The sequence below is a fragment of the Opisthorchis viverrini genome, assembly GCF_000715545.1.
Source record: "Opisthorchis viverrini unplaced genomic scaffold opera_v5_151, whole genome shotgun sequence".
NCBI lineage: Eukaryota > Metazoa > Platyhelminthes > Trematoda > Opisthorchiida > Opisthorchiidae > Opisthorchis > Opisthorchis viverrini.
The window spans coordinates 941,921-959,885 of record NW_008751807.1 but is presented as its reverse complement, the minus strand read 5'-3'; the positions used below and the strand labels follow the sequence as shown (position 1 = coordinate 959,885).

The window sequence follows — 17,965 nt, the reverse complement described above, 5'->3', positions numbered from 1 at the left end:
GTGCCCTACCGTGAGACAGGGCCGAAATATCAAGTCCGCCAAAATTGACCGGAAACGATTGCAAATTCTGGCCATAGTATCCTCCAACAGGGGCCTCTTTTTTTCAGAAGTCGCGGAAGGATAAAACTAATTGGCATGGCAACTGACTGCTGCTTAGCCAAGATGCACAAGAATGTCCAGAAGCCAAGCTCACTGAGACTGCATAATTAGTTGGACAGATGGGCCGTTGTTAAACGGGTTGGCCCCACGGCCTGTGTGGAGTGCAGCTCATAAGAGGTGGCGGTAGCTACCCTCAACTTCTTGACGTGACACCACTCATAAGGTCACGGAAAGCCGATGGTCCACTACCTGCTTCGTCTTTATTGGGTGTCATAAGGTGGGAGTTTCCGCTGAGATTCGATTGAAATCGCATTCATTTATTTTTAATCAGGTAGTATTTGATTTGTTTGCCGATTGTGACAATCAGCTTGCATGGAAACGTATTGTCACCGTACGAGGAGGCATCTTCAGTGATGAACCCCTCTTCGGGTTTATCAGGTAGGTGCATTCCCGGGTTCCCGAGAATTTACTGTACTGCTTGAACCCATACTGCACACAATTTCGTCTTTTTACTTGAGACTCAACTAAATTCCAGCTGAATCTCTAATGATATTTACCAGCTGAATATACTGCACAACAGCTGCTTCATGTTGCGGTTGTCACCGTATTCGAGATGCGCAACTACTTTTCCTCGACGTAAAACTACCTTATGCGTCTCATCCACTTGAAAACTATTAGAAACAAGAGAATAAGCTAGGATTTAGTTGAGCTCTCCGTTAACGCCAAGTTAATTTGTGGATGAGAAATTAGTCAAGCTTTTATTCGACGCTACGAATATCTTTAAAGTGCTGAGGATCCAACCGCTCGAGTAAATCCCAGTTGTGTGAATTACAACCTAGCTGGATGGCCCAGGTGTGCATACAGTCATGTTGTGGCGGACCCTGAGGGTGCAGTAAAAATAGTCTACCAAAGTCGAAAAGATATCACAGGACACTTTTCATCTAAGATAAAGCCGTTAACTATTGTCAGTGCAACACTTACAGTACCGTCGAATGAAAGTGGAGCCGCAGAATTTTTCCTCGCGGCGGTTCCTGGAAGTACATCCGTAGATCATACGCGACTCAGTTTGAGCATAGTTAAACGCAGAGTGGATTATGCTACCTCAGGATGCCTCTCCAAGTCTTTTGCTATCACAATTTCCGCTTGTCGTACAGATGTTTAGTGCAAGGGAACTTCCGATGCTTCCACCTTAACTGGTAGGTAGGTAATAACTGCCCTGTTTGATACGATTGAACTAATCGTCCGCATGCCCGTAATAAGCACACCTTGAACGCCACCCTTTGCGCGCATTAGCAATACCCTGGCATTTCGCCCCGTTTTCCGGCCATCCAATCGATTTTTTCGCCTACACGCCACCTATGCGCCACACATGGCAAGGCACCACACCTGTCCTCGCTTGAGAGACGTGGATGTTACGGGCGCGGCGAATCAGGAGCTCTATCATTTCGCCGCTCTGGTGCATGAATGGGCCTGAGCAACCGAGTCACGTGCCCCAAGACAAGGCTATTGGCCCGCCACAGGCGACCATGAGTTGAGACAGAGCATGCTGACCTTGCGGCGAATGCAGACAGACAGATACTGCTGATGCAATTCACCCAGTCTCGTCAATCCGGCGACCGACTACCTCTGATGCGCAGAGCTCGTGGTCACGGCTCGAAGGTGGCCAACTAGCTGTCGCCATGGTACTGGAAGTAGGGAAACCTGCTAAACCTGCAGATCTTAACAATGACATGAGGTCAAGCGATCATCTCAAGTGCAGTTTTAGGACTGACAATCAATTACGCTGCAGAGTACTGTAGCAATAAAAGTTTGGTAGAAAGCGTTACAGATATCATATATTTTTCGGTATTTCGGGATCCTTCAGATCCTCCAACTTAATTATTGTTCGAACTTGTCAATAGGTAACAATCTTTCTGGCTGAAATTAAGCAAACTTTCGGTTCCTTTCTCCGAGTAACGAGAGAATCTTAGCAACGGAACATACCGAGATAAGCTGCAGCACAAGAACTTGTTTTCAGTTGATAAGGCGAATGGGCGCTGCCAGAATACAGATTTTGAGGCTACCCACGGTCATACGAATGGAAAATCTTCCCGCATATTCATCCTACACAGTCGAACTGACCTCAAAGATTAAAACTAGGTACCGGTTGAGACTAGGGCGATGTAAGGTTCAGCGACCACCTTTCATGCCTCCCCTTGTTGTCAGTCAAACTGAAGATAGGTGCGGTACACTTATGTTTGGATTCCCACCTAATCCCTGATTATTTGTTACGTGTTTTACCTAAAGTTACGCAAGGAACTGAAGTGAAATTCGTGTTCCCGACTCAGGGCAACCATAATCCATAACAGCAGAAACCAGTTCATTTATGGTCTTTCAACTTTTCTTTTACATAATGGGTACTGCCAAATGAATAAGCAAGTAGCTTCCACCACGCACGAAAATATTACACGAAATTCAATCCGTTATTCAAACACAATAAACGTTTTTCGTGGAGTAATAGTGAAAGGATACTTCAGTGAACCGATTGATTCTGTCAGGCCAAAATTCGGCAGTTTATTTGGTCTTCAAACTGAAGGCAGGAACTGAGTATGCATATACATGCGCAAAACAACTGCTGTTCGTGTGCGGTGGTAAATCTGAACGTCGTCAGAGCAAGCTTAGTCTTCTCCAAGCAAAAATTAAATCGGCAATCCGGATACAAAGTCTGATAAGATACCATTCGAAAATGAGAGAGTAGGCTGTTACCTGTTCCCAAACAACCACGCTCCATCGGACTTCTCAGGTGACCCACTCATCGAGCTATCTTCATCCAAAATAGCTGTTTGATTGTTCTCAAGTTCTTCTTTCATCTTGGGGAGTTCAGATGGTTTCATTTGCATGACAAAGTGACGCATTTGCGGAAGGTCAAAACAAGTCGTGGGCTTTCGAGGAGCTTTCAGTGACCTTAGAGTAAGTCTGTTCTATCCAGCTCGAAATAAGCTTAAAACGGCAGATTGTTTTAAGACAATGATAAGTTCCCGCCTCTTGCTTCTACTGACGAGAATTCGCGGAGATCAGCTGAGCACTTATGTCCCATAATTTTTGCCAGTTGTATGACAAATATATCTCATAAAAGGCTAGGGTACGACAAGGAATGATATGAAATGAAAATCAGTAAAATATTTTCCATACAATAGAACTTTTGGCTCAATAGCCCTCCTCGTCCAGAAGGGTCTAGTTTGGCCAAGTCGCACAGGTGGTTCCTATTTGGAAACACTGTATTATGGTACTGTTTGTCGCATGAGGACCTACGAGCCTTGAGCGGTTGCATCATTCCGAAGCACTTCCCAGGCCTGGAGAAAACTACTGAAGTTTAGAAACTGGACGAAGTTCACCTTGATTGGTGTGCGAGGAAATTGCATACAAATGCTTCCCATACAATCACGATTTTCAGAGCAACACACCATTTATTATAAACTTCAAACATTTCGTCCTTCAACTGTAACACACCGACATTGTTGTTGACCAAATCTTGTGGACTGGGTGTTGGTTAGAAGTTTGATAGATCAATCGCGCTTACTGATTTTCAACCTGTTCCTCGGGTCTAGCCGTCGATTTTGCGACCTCTGTCTGTATTACTCATCGACACTTAATGTACTTGGTCCAATAAAATTGATGACATCCTTTAGTAAAATTTCTCAGAAAGTAGAAGAACGAAGCTATTCAAAGGGTTTCATTTAGTGCTTCACTGAGTGTGTTTCAGTTTTCCTGAGAAGAATACACGATTGGTATCAGTAATGGTAGAGAGATTCATGTTCAGACATATTACTTGCAATTGGGAGGATTGGGCGCACAGGTTGGTGCCGACATTAAAACTGGCTATTCTATGAACATGTTTTGGTAGGCATAACGTCAGTCGACGGAGCACGGTTAGCTCAATCGAAGGGCTTGGGCTGTGTTAGATCGGAGAAGTGGAGACTAATAAAAATGCGCTAACATTTTCGTAAGTCTCGTCAACTACAGCATTAAATACGGTCTGCTTTACAGATATCAGAATCAGGGTAAACAGGATCTAATCAAGACCTCACATAGAACCGGTTGATAATGAATGATCGACACGGCTCCACCGACTACGAGGAGATTCAGATTCGTGTTACATAACAAGACCAAACGATAAAGCCCTTCTCGTCAAATGACTTGGATCCTGAATGTGTTTTTCGGCCGAAGATGACGGATTACTGTACCATGCTTCCCTGATTATCTTGGTTTGGGCCCAATCAGAAGCCGAATCAGTGACCAGACATTATTTTATTCGACCTGTTGTTTGATTTCCACTGTAATTTGAGTAACATCGAAACTTCAGGTGAACTCATATAAGATGGGGAGCGTCTGTATGCAATGGTTGTCAAGACGCACCCCGAATTCGCCTTGTTTGGTTTGGAGAGGAGGTGGAGCTGAAGAGCCAGGAATTTGTACCTACTGTTGATTTTAGTTTACGTCTTTCTTGAGATACACCATAAAGAAATTCCCCAATTCTGCCAGTAAGTCCCACCCCTTACTGTCGGCATGCAGTCTGAAGGGACGCATGCGGGGTTCGAACCCAGGCTATAGAAATTGTAGTTACCACGTACTGCACCAGCAATTCGCTTATGTGCACGGCAGTCACGTTCGGTGCGCAACTTTCCAGCATATGGAAGAATCAAGTTTGTGTGATAGTCTGTGAATATAAAAATACGAATGATTTGAGCTGCTATGTGATACCTGGAAACAGCTGGGATTCACGACCAAGCAATCAAATTGTCCTCTCCGAATCGGCTCTTTGCGGATAGTCTGGTAGTATGGGGTTGCATGGTAAACAGTACTCGAACGTAGCTGGGAACTTATATAACGGCTAAACTTGATTTTGTTGCTTGAGCAGATGGCCTTTAGTCTGTTCATCGTGATCAAAGGCCATCTGATCAACCATCAGTAAAAGCACCCAAGTTACCGAAATTCCGACACAGTGACATAAACCTGGTCCGTACAGCAACCTCATGTGGGCTTTCATGCAATCCAGATTACCTGTTCATGTTGAGAGTCGGGAAAAAAAGCAAATGATTGCAGCCTTACCTACCATTAAGTAGACCCCACTTTGTGTGTAGGATATTTTGACCCCATTTGTGGATCTTTACTTGGATATAATATAGTTAACACTTCATTTTGAATGAAAACCCACGATATCCTCAATGGTTAATGGAAACATCGTCAAAACGAAACCAGGCTATTCAGGTTTTCTTTGGGGTTCCTACAAACAAATACTTTCTTCTGCGAATTTTCGAATCATCTTGATCTCCGGGGAAAAAATCGATTATACCAATCTCAATCCACACACGTACTTTTCTAGTCCATAGTTTCATGTTCGATTGAATTTCATGTTTATGATTTAATTCCATTTTTTGTAATAATCAAAACATGCGACCCCAAGTTCTGTACGAGATACAGCATTTGAGAGAAGCCAAAACACGTAAGTTGTGTCAGAGGGACTCGAGGGACATCACGGTATATGACAACCTCGTCACGTCTAACAGCTCGTGAGCAACGCAAAAAATAGGTGGTGGTTGGTACCCTAACAAAAAACAAGCCGGAACTGTTCACCATTAACAATGGCTGGCCCACGGTTTTCAACTGCGGGATTACGGAATGCAGATTAGGATTTCCCTAGGCCCATGAAGTGAGCAAACGGTCGATGAACAGTTCCCCTATGAATACAGTAAGGATAACTACTTGGTTACTTTAAATTTATATGTTCGTGCTTAGGTCGATCTTCTTGGATTTCGCGAAGATATTTGGGAGGGTCAGCCAGAATCGGAACCAAGCCTGTTATTTGAACTTTTTCATTGAGGGTTGGGCTTGTTCTGGTGCGAGGTGAGAGAATTCGGCTGCACTTGTACTCAAACAGTTGAACGGTGAGTCGAATAGATCACCCAGTGAATTTTTTCCATGAAAATTATAACCTACAGGCAATTCTTTGTTTAAACATAACCAGAAGTAGCAATTTTGAATACTGCCTTGGGGTACCGATGTAAACCTCACGTGGAAACTTATAAAATTTTATTCTCATAATCTCGCCTGTTCCTCTTCAGACAGTCGAAACGCTTTGGGTCGCTTCGTAAGTCATGTGCAAAACCGCACTTCCACTTAACTGTTTCTAACGTCGCTGGATTGGCAACTGTAATGACGCAACACGAATGAACTTCCGTCTAATATTATGGCTAACCTCGGGTCTTAAGTTAAGGTCATGCTCATAAAACCGAACACAACGCATACGACCCTTATCGTGTACATCACCAAAGTCTGCCGTTACTCTTTCATTGTTTCCTGGATTATTTTTATTTCTGCTACCACGAGACAAGCGATGCGAACCACGGATTGCACAAAATTAATTTAAGCTTGACCTATATCTCCGGTAGTGACCGCATAATAGTGCTCTGCCCAGATTGCTCAATGCTTGTCCATATCAGTTAGCTGTTACCACGACGGGTTTGGTCCGGTGAAATAGCCATTTAGTCACCGGTCATAAAATTATGTTGTGGAAATTCGGGCAGAGATGTTTGAGACGTATCTGGTTTTCATCTCTTGACCAATACAATTAATGGTATTCGCCGAATCCTCATGCACATCCTTGAAGCCTTTTTAAGCAGATAAATCATCGGTGGAATTTCATGGTCTCTGTTCTTCTTCTGCATTCTCTGCGCTGTCATTCCATTGACACCTCACCACAAGTTCTCTAACAAGCCTCAGGCTAGTAATAATTGTTATGAACCGACGCGCAGCCTCACTTGAGGTGCAACCACAATCTCAAAACGACATTATTATCTGTGGTTGTCGGTCCAGTGTTAGATGCGCCGGTTTATCTTGGGTGATCGACATTGCGGCAAGTGCTCCTTCTACCTAAGGTGCTGTACGAAGTATCATTCAAGCTGTTTAGCACCATCCACAGAGGCACCGTCAGTGCTTAGTCTTTCTGTCTCTCTCTCTCGCCAGATATCTGAGCAGGGTAACGGGTAAGACTGGTGGGCGTTTTTCAGGCTTTCCATGGGTCCTGCCACTGTTACGTTTAGCTGACTTCGTGAGCTTTCATGCACCACTGAGATTTACTGCATAGACTGATGAGTCATGGGGGCTGTCCGAGCCGCGGGTGACGCAGCCGTTCGACCGTGCACACCAATCTTGTTGACCACGGACAGCGGCAACCGTCCGTTTTGACGGGCGGAGACACTGGAGACAGGGGCAAAATACAATATAGTCGACGATCCCCTTAAAGGCAGAAGTGGTTAAGATGAGTATCATACATAGGAGCTGATTTCAGATGTGCATTCTCTCATTGACTGTGTCCAATATGCCATCATCACATGCTTTAGAGGTTAGATGCCACTCTGACATTTATTAGACATAACAGTCCAGTATACGAATAATGCCTATATCGCTGTTCATTCCAAGCTGCACTTGCATTTTTGGACTCTTGTGACCAGTGAACAGTTTTCAGTATTTATCCCATGACTTTGTTCAAGCTCTGCATCTTTATCATGAAGCATATTTTTGGACGTGAGAATGAATGAAATCTTGTCACTACTGCCTGGCTGCAGCACAAGTGATTTGAAAAAGTTCTGTTGACAGGACTTCACAGGGATCTACACAAAGGAAGGATCCACTATTATCGAATACTTCTAAGATAACTCTCATCAGGCATCGAGCTACTGTTAATCTAGCTCTAACGTCACTCTAAGAATTTGTCAAACTGAGTGTGAACAGTTTAAAGATGCATTTGATTCTGGCGATTGACAAACCTAACTTAAGGATATCGCGTATCGTAATAATCCTCTTTAGAATACAGCTGAGAAAATCCCGAAAATCCCACCACCGCCTAGGAAGCCGGCGTTTTAGTTGTTGTAAACGTGTTGATCAGCACCGTTTTTGGAGTGTTGACTGCACGCATACACGATATCCCACTAAGTAAAGAAACCATCGAAATGCTTATATTTTCGTATATTGGAAGCTTCATCTGGTAGAAAGCCCTCTTATAGACTGGGTCATCTAAATACCCGAAGACTGGACAACACATGAATACTTCGTGAAATGCCTTATGCTCGTAGTGATCCCGGATCATTTAAACTGCGTGTGTGTGACCAGCACAAAAACTGCGCAGAATTATTGGGATCCTCTGACATTAACCACAGATGCAAGTTAGTCGAAACATGAAGTCTGCATCTATAGGTGGAGGCGCGCTTTCAAATGCAAATAGCTGCAGCGGATGTCCGTAGCCAACAGTTGATTGTGCGTAACCATGGTTATGTGCACGAAGTCGCCTATGTCATGTCATATGAAATGTCACATTAGACGTCCAGATGTCGCTGGTTCAGACGTTCTCGAAAAATTCTCCCAGTGTTTTCCGTAAACCTTATACGGCTGACGCACTTCTCACAATGTCACATTTAACTACCCACATCCGGTCACTGTTCTCGTTGAGAAAGTGGGGTGATTTGTCAGAACGGCCCACATGATGCCACTGCCACTTTATTTCCCCAAGACTGCTACCACAACCCCAGCGGTCTACCAGCCCAGCGACGATTACCCTGAAGTTCAGATGATTCTCAAAGGGGGATACAATCCACAAGTTGTGTTCAGGTCCCCTATACAGAACTTAGAGTCACGCACAAATGCAACGATTCTGAGTGGAAATTGAGGTCGAAACTCTGCGGTACTGCTTACACAAAAGTGAGCAAGACTACACAAGTTCAACAGCAGGTCCGTCAACCAATTCGCATGGGGGAGAGACGGTTCAATTGGCTAGAGCGCGAATTTAATGACCAGAAGGTCCATGGTTCAAACCCGACTTCTGCCTCTCAACTTCCCCTGTCTAGGCTTGGGCAACCTGGCAGGATCCCAGCCCTCATGCTTCCTTCGGGTAGCACGGCAGCTAGGCACCGGAAGGGTGTTACAGCTTATCGATTTTTTTACAGCCAATTCTCAAAAATGTCACTGGCCGGCACAGTGCGTTGTCAGGGTCGCAGACCAGGCACCGGAGGGTGGAATGTTGGCACAGTAACGTGGAGTGCGACCGTCCCTTCTGAGGCCAGTCTCTTACTCGAGGGTGGAATGTTGGCACAGTAACGTGGACTGCGACCGTCCCTACCGAGGCCAGTCTCTTACTCTGATTGGTCAGACAAACACGGCAGAACAAGTCAAGGCACGCTCACCCAACGGGGCACGAACACGCATGGGTCAGTAAGACAGCTGCGCACATGCAGGCAAATGAACAATTCTGATATGCTGGCGTTGGGCGGGGCCGCCTCTCCAGCAGGGTAACTGGGGTCACGGATCAAAAGTACATAGACGGAGTAAACAAATAGATTGGGGAATTTCTATAATGTCAACCTAGATTCAATATCCAGATGGTGTAGTGTACTGTCAACCATAAAAGCACGGATTTACACGAATCCATCAATTTTCTCAGAAAATTCCAACAAGAACAACAGAGCGAAAGCTGTTGATGATGCGTGTGTTACGTCGAGTCAAAAAGCTTCCATTCCGAAATTCACATCTATTGGAAGTCCATCAGCTGCACAAACTGCCCGGCGGACAAGTGGTTCAGGGAGAGGTTTGGGAGGGTGAAGCCTGGTACACTTACCCAAACCACCATATGCCCGACCCACCCACACCCACCTGATAAGTTCCAATAAGAAAGAACTTTTCGTGGTATGACCACATCGCCGTGAAATTAACACTCGACATTGGGCACTGCCGTTCCAACGATTGATTCTTCTTCTCTTTGAATTATGTCATAGTTTCCAATAAGAAGTACACATACAGTGCGACTGAACAAACATCTTCGAAAGGCCTTCACGTTACTCCTGGCGCTCATAACTTGGGATTACGGTCATCGGACGACCTGCAATAAGGACTAGGTTCACGGCTTGAAAAATCGAGCCCTAAAAGCGGTGATAATAAATGATCTCATCGGAACCTAATGCAAAAACGGTTTGAGCAGGTAAATGACTAAAAGTACCGCTCTGTCGGTAAGTTATTTTGCTGTTTTGCTGTGTTTATACAGTTCGTTCTCTCGCAAGTGGAAGTAAGAGCACAGTAACCCGACAGTTTCGGACCAGTAACCTCTCCACCGAAAAAGCGCCCCCTGTAAAGACGTCACTTTCTTTTGAATACTTGTTGAGAGACGCCAGTATTAGAGTGTCATAATCGCATGGAAGCGAACTTTCACTTTACTGATAGCACAAGGAGATTCGAGAACCTCTCCGTCATGCAAGTAATGTCGATTTGTTCTGAAGAGCCGAAAAACCCCGCACAGGCCTCCCATTCTTATCGAATGTTGTCAGCAGCGCGTACCTCGCATCCCCATGGTGAATCCCGGCTTCTCGGCATGACCAGCGACAACAAAGACGAGCGAAACTTCTCAGACGCTTTATCACATTCAATAAAACAAAGCAAATGCCCAGTCCATGAGAAGATTACTTTTCACAGACCCTCATGAGTGATACTATCGAGGAGGAAAACCGCACACATTCGCTCTTTCCATCTGTAAGGTGAGCAACAAGCTCAGGGGAATATTACATTATTGTCGCCCCACAGATTTAGCAGGAATATCAGCCTTACAAAGGTTACATTGCCTGAACGGTGTTTGCACAACCAAGAGTGGTTCATTCTGGAAAGAGATCTACAGAGAACCTTACCGAACTAGGGGCATGTTGACCGACTGCGTTTCGGTTGCACCCGATCGCACCTGAACTCCTAGGTCCTTTTTCTGGTGCTCACAGTTCTAGTCTGGCTCATTCAGGTATTTCACACCATGCACTGGAGCGTGCTTAAGCACAAGCTGTTCGCTCATGTATGGTAATCAATATACCCCAGTTCATTGACTTGACCGAAATTATCACAAACTCACCTGTTTCAGCTGCATCAGATTGTTTCGAACCACGGATTTGAAGTCCTCTGTGGAAATGTAAATCGCCCCGACCACGTAATAATTTGGTTCCTCCTCCAGATTCCTGCTAATCTCATCAAGTTCTTCGAATTTGGTCTGAAAGTCGTGCATCGTCGGTGAGGACGAGAGGAATTCCTCAACTTCCACATTCAAATCTCTTTTCCATAAAGAAGCATACCGATCTAGGTAACCCGTCAGGCTGTCCACTTCGTAAATTGTGCCTACAAATAGATAAATTTAACACCTTAGAATAAATCAATACTTTCATCTTGAATTTATTCCGTCACAAACCTTTCTCAAGAAAACAGTCATTCATTCAAAACCAGATAAAGATTACACTGAATTTTTTTCAAATTTGCATATCTGCGCCCAAGGTAGAACACCTTAGGATGAAACGTTTCTCTTCTGAAATTCATAAATCACTCGTGCAGTATATTTCTGGTGGTCTTCAACGATAGAATCACAGAAGAGTAGTCATAGCTGGATTCATTCAGTAACGATGGAGAATGATAGAATTCACTCTCTTCAGACGATGTTCACTCTGTTTACAGATGAGTGTATTCCGCTACTTTCGTGCAATTTGGTTTCAAGTAGAACATAAGGCTGACGGAAACCCGAGGACTTCGCCTACCTGATGAATCCCAAGAGGGGTTAAACCGGTGTTGGGCTGTCGACGAATTTTCAGCAACCTATGAGTAGTGCATTACGAATATAAGATGAACTTTATTTCGATAACTTGTTAAAATGTTGCCATCTCATGGATTGCATTATACGTCACTACTTCAAATTCATTCTAATATTATGCGCAACAGGCAATTCGCTCAGCGGCAAATGACACGAAGCAGTACAGTGGTTGCTGGTAAGGGTTTTAAAATGGATGTGGGCTAAGCAAACGCAGTCAATTTACAAACTATGGTGTGGGATCCGTGAGGCATTCAGCACACATGCTGCGGCTCGAACGGTGTTGATGGTTCGCTGACTGTGCAACACGCTGCGTATTTTTCAGTCATTTTCTGCGAAAAAAACTGCTTCATTAGTTTTGATCCTGAATGTCACTCCCAATTAGTATACGGGCAGAAATAGTGCTGACATTTGTGTGGGTTGAAGTAATCACATGTGGTGAGTCGATGTCACATACTGGTTTTCTGTGGAGATGCCTGATCACCCTCGTCTCTGGTCTCATCTCGACATCTTCTAGATGCTGCGGGCGAACCGTCGACGCAGGATGACTGTAAACACATGGAATGGACTTTCACATCATATTATCTTAAGCAGTGGTAGCAGTAGTATCTGCTGAATCAAACGTTGCAAACTTTTTTAAATTCAGGTGGACAGCAGGCTTTGATGTGTTTTGCCTTATGCAAATAGGCTGTCACCGTCGTTCTGAATTTTTTCCCACGCGTTGCAGTTTTCTACGGATTACAAACCACATGGACCTTGTCGCACCAGCACGAGCAAGCATAAGCTCTGTTGGGTGCAGACGAGGGCAGACTGTGCGCGTGCACCTGATCGACAGGCAGGGAAGTGACTCACTGTTCCTATGGATTCAGCAAACGAAGGTAACTTACATTGTCGTGGGGTGGGGTTCGTTAGAAAAGTCCCATTTCGCTTTGTACTAGCGGAATTCACATCATACAGTTTTTCGCCTCAGTAACTTATTTACGTAGTAACTTATTATGAACAGGGACTTTGGATAAGCTTTGAAAGACTCCTTTTCACGATACTTATCAGTTGAATACGAAGCAAAAGCGTCTGCTTGAGAGTTTATTTACGAAGAGGGTCTAAATATTGCAGTATTCTTCCCTTTGAAATGCATGATTGATTGATTTCTGCTAGTCTTGCCACACCAATTACGCGAGAACCCTCTTTTTGTGAGGTTTTCTGGGAGGTCATTCGGGTACGTGAATAGTATTCGTTGTTTTTTTTTTGCTTTGGCTTTTTCTTTTGCTATGGCACTACCTTACTAGCAAAACTGTCGATTATCCGAGAACAAAACAAAAGGTCCACACTTACCGTCGGGAGAAAAAAGAATTTTCTTCATTTGTAGCATGCTGGTCACAAGGAAGGTCCGGAGTCGGTATACTTCACGATCAGTGTGCACTTCGCGGTAGCAGTTGACCGGCTGCTCATTCACGTCTGATTCCATCACTAGAGTGGAGGTCATTTAGAATAATGAATGGTGTCTTGGACTGAAATCATCAGACTGCTGAAAATTTGGTGTTCATCCATTTCTGGTTTCAACGCCTAACCATCCAATTGACCGAGCAGAACGACGCATAATTTGAGAAAATCACGTTAGGTTCACGCTAACCTATTGAGAATAGATTATAGTCTACAGTGAATTTGTCAGGTTTGTTTCAACAAGCATATATTTGAAAGGGCCAAAGAAGCTATAGTCAAGGATGAACAGGGAAAGGTACATCAAAATAGAAATATTCGGCAAAAACCGTTCTCAGCAAGACATCAACCAGCAGATAAATTTTCAAACAGAAGTAAAAGCACATTAAATAGAGTGGGAAAATTCAATTTAAAATTGTCCGGACATAGAGTTAGTCAAAATAGTCAGTTGCAACTGTTCTAAGGGGAGATTGTCATACCTACATCGTGAACAATACATTGTGACACACTTTACTCTCGGGAGATCACAGTCCAAGACACTACAACACCTCGTCGCAGTCACTTAAATATCACAGTACTTCATCTCAGACCTCGTAAAATTTGGTTCTGAGATGCCACATCTTTGTGAAATTTTAGTTGTGGAGGCAATATCTCTGTGTTACTTCACACCGAGGTGATCCGTTTATGTATTGTTCATGATCTCACTCTGATATAATGACAATCCTAAACCACTACCCCCCCCCCACCGTCCGAGGGACAACATTATATTTCACTGTACCTTACCCTGCTTTTGAACCAAATACGCCACTCCATGAGCTGTGTGAAAACGGGTAAACACTACCATAAATAAAATGATTATGGAAATTGTTAGCTCATGCGCTGGCTAGTCCAGTTATCTTCAAAATGTTGGAATAATGGAAGAAAACTTCTGTAGTAGTGGGAACAATCGTCGAACGCATTCTTTAGAATCGGGGATCAATGTGGCAAGCTCTGACTCCACTCATTACAGTAACCGGGAAAACGTTGCCCAAAGGAGGTACTGACTAGTATCTACGAGTCCCTTGTGAGTGTATGTGGATTTGACAGTGGCTCATTGATTTTCGGACGCTAGAACTCCTTATTTTAAGTGGAGTGCTCCGTATTATCCATCGGTCCATTGATAGGCACACAAAACTTTGTCTAATAGCACATGAGTAGGGCACAGTAGACGAATCAGGTGGTACCATCTTTAGAGCATAAACAACAACCATTCAGGAAAACGATGCATGGTACTTAAAACTTTCCAATGGTTCAATGTCGCATGATAAAAATTGTTGCTTCGACAGGCTGGGTGACATCAGCTAATAGAACCGGTTCACTCCGATTACATGGAACAGGAAATACGTTTTTGATGTCGGAATAGCTTGTTGTGGAATAGCTGCTGACCCGATTCAAAAGCATCTTGAGGATATTTCACCCTGACTTGCTTTCCGTACTCCTGTCATCNTCTTCCACAGCTTCCAATTTTGCTGCCCAGTTGATTTCTAAGATAACCTCATCACCTGAGATGTATACACGAGATTGACCTTTCTGGTTGTGATCTGTGACGTCTCTGGGAAAAGACTGCATCTCCCTGACAAATGCATGATCACTGCTAATGAACTTTTGTTCGCCCTTAACACACAAAACGAAATACACAGTCATCGTCGGGGATTCAGGATATGGCAGTCTTTTCACCCTCATCCTATGATAGACGTAACTAAGCCTCTACGGCGTTGACATGCTATGACGAGCATAGCACACATCATCATAAAGCTAGCCTGTCTGTTCGGTGCAATGCTGGCAAATGGAATTAAGCTCGTGGAAGAAACTGAAGACGGAACTTATTGATTAGGCATTTGGAAGACACTTTTGGACTCATATGCAACGTGAACGTTTAGCTAGGAGATTACAAGTGTTCTGAAAATTCGGAGCACACGGCTGCAACGTTGTGAGTCAATGAACTGATTGGCCACCGGTTAGCCAAGACAGGGCAACAGGTTTCACACGACACCTGATGAATCAGGAAAGGTTGATATAAGCTGACGCTGAGTTAGAGTGAGTGGCAATGCAGCCGAAGTTACCAGTGATTTGTGTCCATTTCGTGAGTTGCGACGCCACTTGTCACGTGCCCGGGTTTTCCGGGTTCCAATGATGAAAAACACTCAAGAATCCTCTGCAAACATGTCGAAAAAGTTTATTGTAACGACAACTCGGATGCGGAATGAACGATGTTCAACATACCATGAACTTTTGACTTACTTGCACGCACATCAAATGTGGACGAACCTTTCCCTGATTTCTGTTCGTAATAGATAAAGGGATAGGCGAATGTTAAGTGAAGATGACCCACAGTCATTGTTCGTGATACTCATCACCATAAAGTGTGCATAGTACGTTATTTTCTGACACATTCAGAGTTTTAGCATTAAATAATGGTAGAGGGCATGGTATTCAATTTTCCACAGAATTGTACCGTAGATTCCGATCATAGGACGTAAAAGGACCACAGTAACTGCATTGAAATGAGCATTTGGGGATCTACACAACATACTGAATATTTTGACCTGGAACGTGAGCCATCATTCTCATGAAAACCTGGCCTCCAGAGGTTGTCCGATTGGCCAAGATAAAGAGAAGACACATGTTACAGTGTGGTAACATTTATTTCCTAACTTTAGTCATAGACATGCAAGATCACGTATGCAACAAGACGAAAAGCGGGTCACTGAGTGTGTACTATCCATCACATAATCAGTGCCATGGGATATGACTCAACACCTTCTGTGCACATAGAGCTGGTTGGTCGGCATCAGCCATTTTTGGATACGTTAAGACGCTGAAGAGGATTGGCGTCAACCTGTTTTGCCAATTTATATCACTACAACTACACATGAATAATAGACTACATTGGATGCAGAATAAACGGATGAACTATTTGCCCGCCTATGCAGTGTAAGTTCTCTAGTATATGCATTAGTCGCGGCCGTGCAACCGGATACACCCAAATAACAGCGGGTATCACTTTGTGCCTGAGCTCATTGGCCAAATCTTCATCTTTGAACGGTAGAAAAACACCTACTCTTCCCCTCTGTCCCTTGAAGGGCGGGACAAGCTGGTTTGAATTTCATTGAATCACACTGAACAGACAGGGGTAGCTATTTGCTGACAAACCCTGCCTTAAAAGCTCCTATACAGTCCACGACTGCCTTTGCCCTCCTTGGGGTTCATCAGGTCGTCAGAGATTTCTCGCTTCCATTAACCTCATGTTCTACCTAGACACTGAAAAGTACGTAATTACCGAAGTGCACCTATTTGCAAACCATGAAACTCGGGGACCGCAGCCACCTAATGAGTCCAAAGAGGGACGCCGTCGGTCGTGGGCTATCGAAGTGTTTTCAGCAAACTTTCGAGTATTGTTTTCCTTCAAGGGATTCCATTTACTTTATACCTCTTAATGGTTAGTATGGTTTCGGATTTCAATAATTATGACGAAGTCGCTACCAACTGCTCTGGTCAGTATGACCAGCACCGAGCACTCCTCACCAGATTTCCACAGGATTTCAAGTCCTCCGACAGAAAAACCCAGTTAACAAATTCCTCAGGATATATAATGTATTACGGCTCACCGAGGACATCAACTGTTAGACTGTTTCTCTTTTTGTGGTGAGTAATCTCTATATTTTTGTCTGTTCCCGAAGTTAACAGGGTTTTTCACCACCAGTTTCCTCGGCCTTTGTAATCCAAATTTAACTTCCTTACTGTATGCTAAACAGTCAGTACATCCCTCTTTAAATCCACAAACTGTTGCTTTCAGCCGTGAACAAAGAAGACAATTGGTAACGACGGAACAAACTAGTCATGGGATTGTTCAAAACTCTTTAACACTGGTCGATGAAAGACTGTAATCACGCGCTTCTGTCCAGCTTGAAATTCGGGTGACCATATAAAAGTTGGACAACCGATCTGCGAACCCTGCTGTCGCTAATGCGACGTTCCAGCTTGTAGCAAGTCTTGTTTCATAAAGTTTTTGTCACTTCCTAGACTAGACCTAGACTCAGATCAATCTAGGTCAATTCGTAGACAAATACTAAGCAAAACAGAGGAACATCGCAGTATATATTTTTGACGGAACACTACTTTCAAGGCTGTCGTGAACTTTTTGACAGCCCACGTTCAGTTTCTGTCCCTTTTGGGGCTTATCAAGTAGGCTTCGTCCCTGAGTTTCCGTCAACTTTATGCTTTACTTGAACCAAATTGTTTGCAATTGGTGAAGTACACTCATGTGCAGACGAATGTGGCTTTAACGACATACATAGCTGGATCCAAACGGAATCTCCCGTTTATGGATGTGCTGTAGAAGACCGCCTCATGTTTTACTAGGGAGGATATTCGACATATATCAGCACATCGTCTTGACGAACCACACTACTCATGAGGTTGCTGACTGCTCTTCGGCAGCCCACGATCGGTTTCCTCCTTCTTTGGGTTCATCAGGCGGTCGAAGTCTTCCCGTTTCTGTCAACCTAATGTTCCAACGAAGATTCAGATGGGATTAAGCTGAGTCTTCCCTTGACTGCAACTTAATTGGCAGTCGTACTTCATCCATTGCATGTTTTTCTTTATCCACTCGGTCAACTTCAGTTCGATTTGAGAAAACCTCTCGTTCTAGTTAAATGTTGTCGTTCGTCCTGTCACGGACAAAGCCACACGACCAGTCGACCTCTGAATGCGATACAAAGGCCAGAAAATTCCACCTGATCTGTCGTCACTTAT

The 17,965-nt window shown here is 44.0% G+C and overlaps 1 protein-coding gene across 1 annotated transcript in view; it reads right to left on the bottom strand.

The window, feature by feature from the left end:
- The window catches only part of T265_14170 (hypothetical protein), a gene marked incomplete at both ends in the record, with an annotated part of 154,143 nt that overhangs the window by 70,235 nt on the left and 65,943 nt on the right, over window positions 1-17,965 (bottom strand). The window contains 3 exons of the mRNA XM_009172325.1: window positions 11,015-11,274; window positions 13,067-13,201; window positions 15,452-15,491. Coding sequence (XP_009170589.1) covers window positions 11,015-11,274; window positions 13,067-13,201; window positions 15,452-15,491 — 435 coding nt within the window. The remainder of the gene's footprint in view (window positions 1-11,014; window positions 11,275-13,066; window positions 13,202-15,451; window positions 15,492-17,965) is intronic.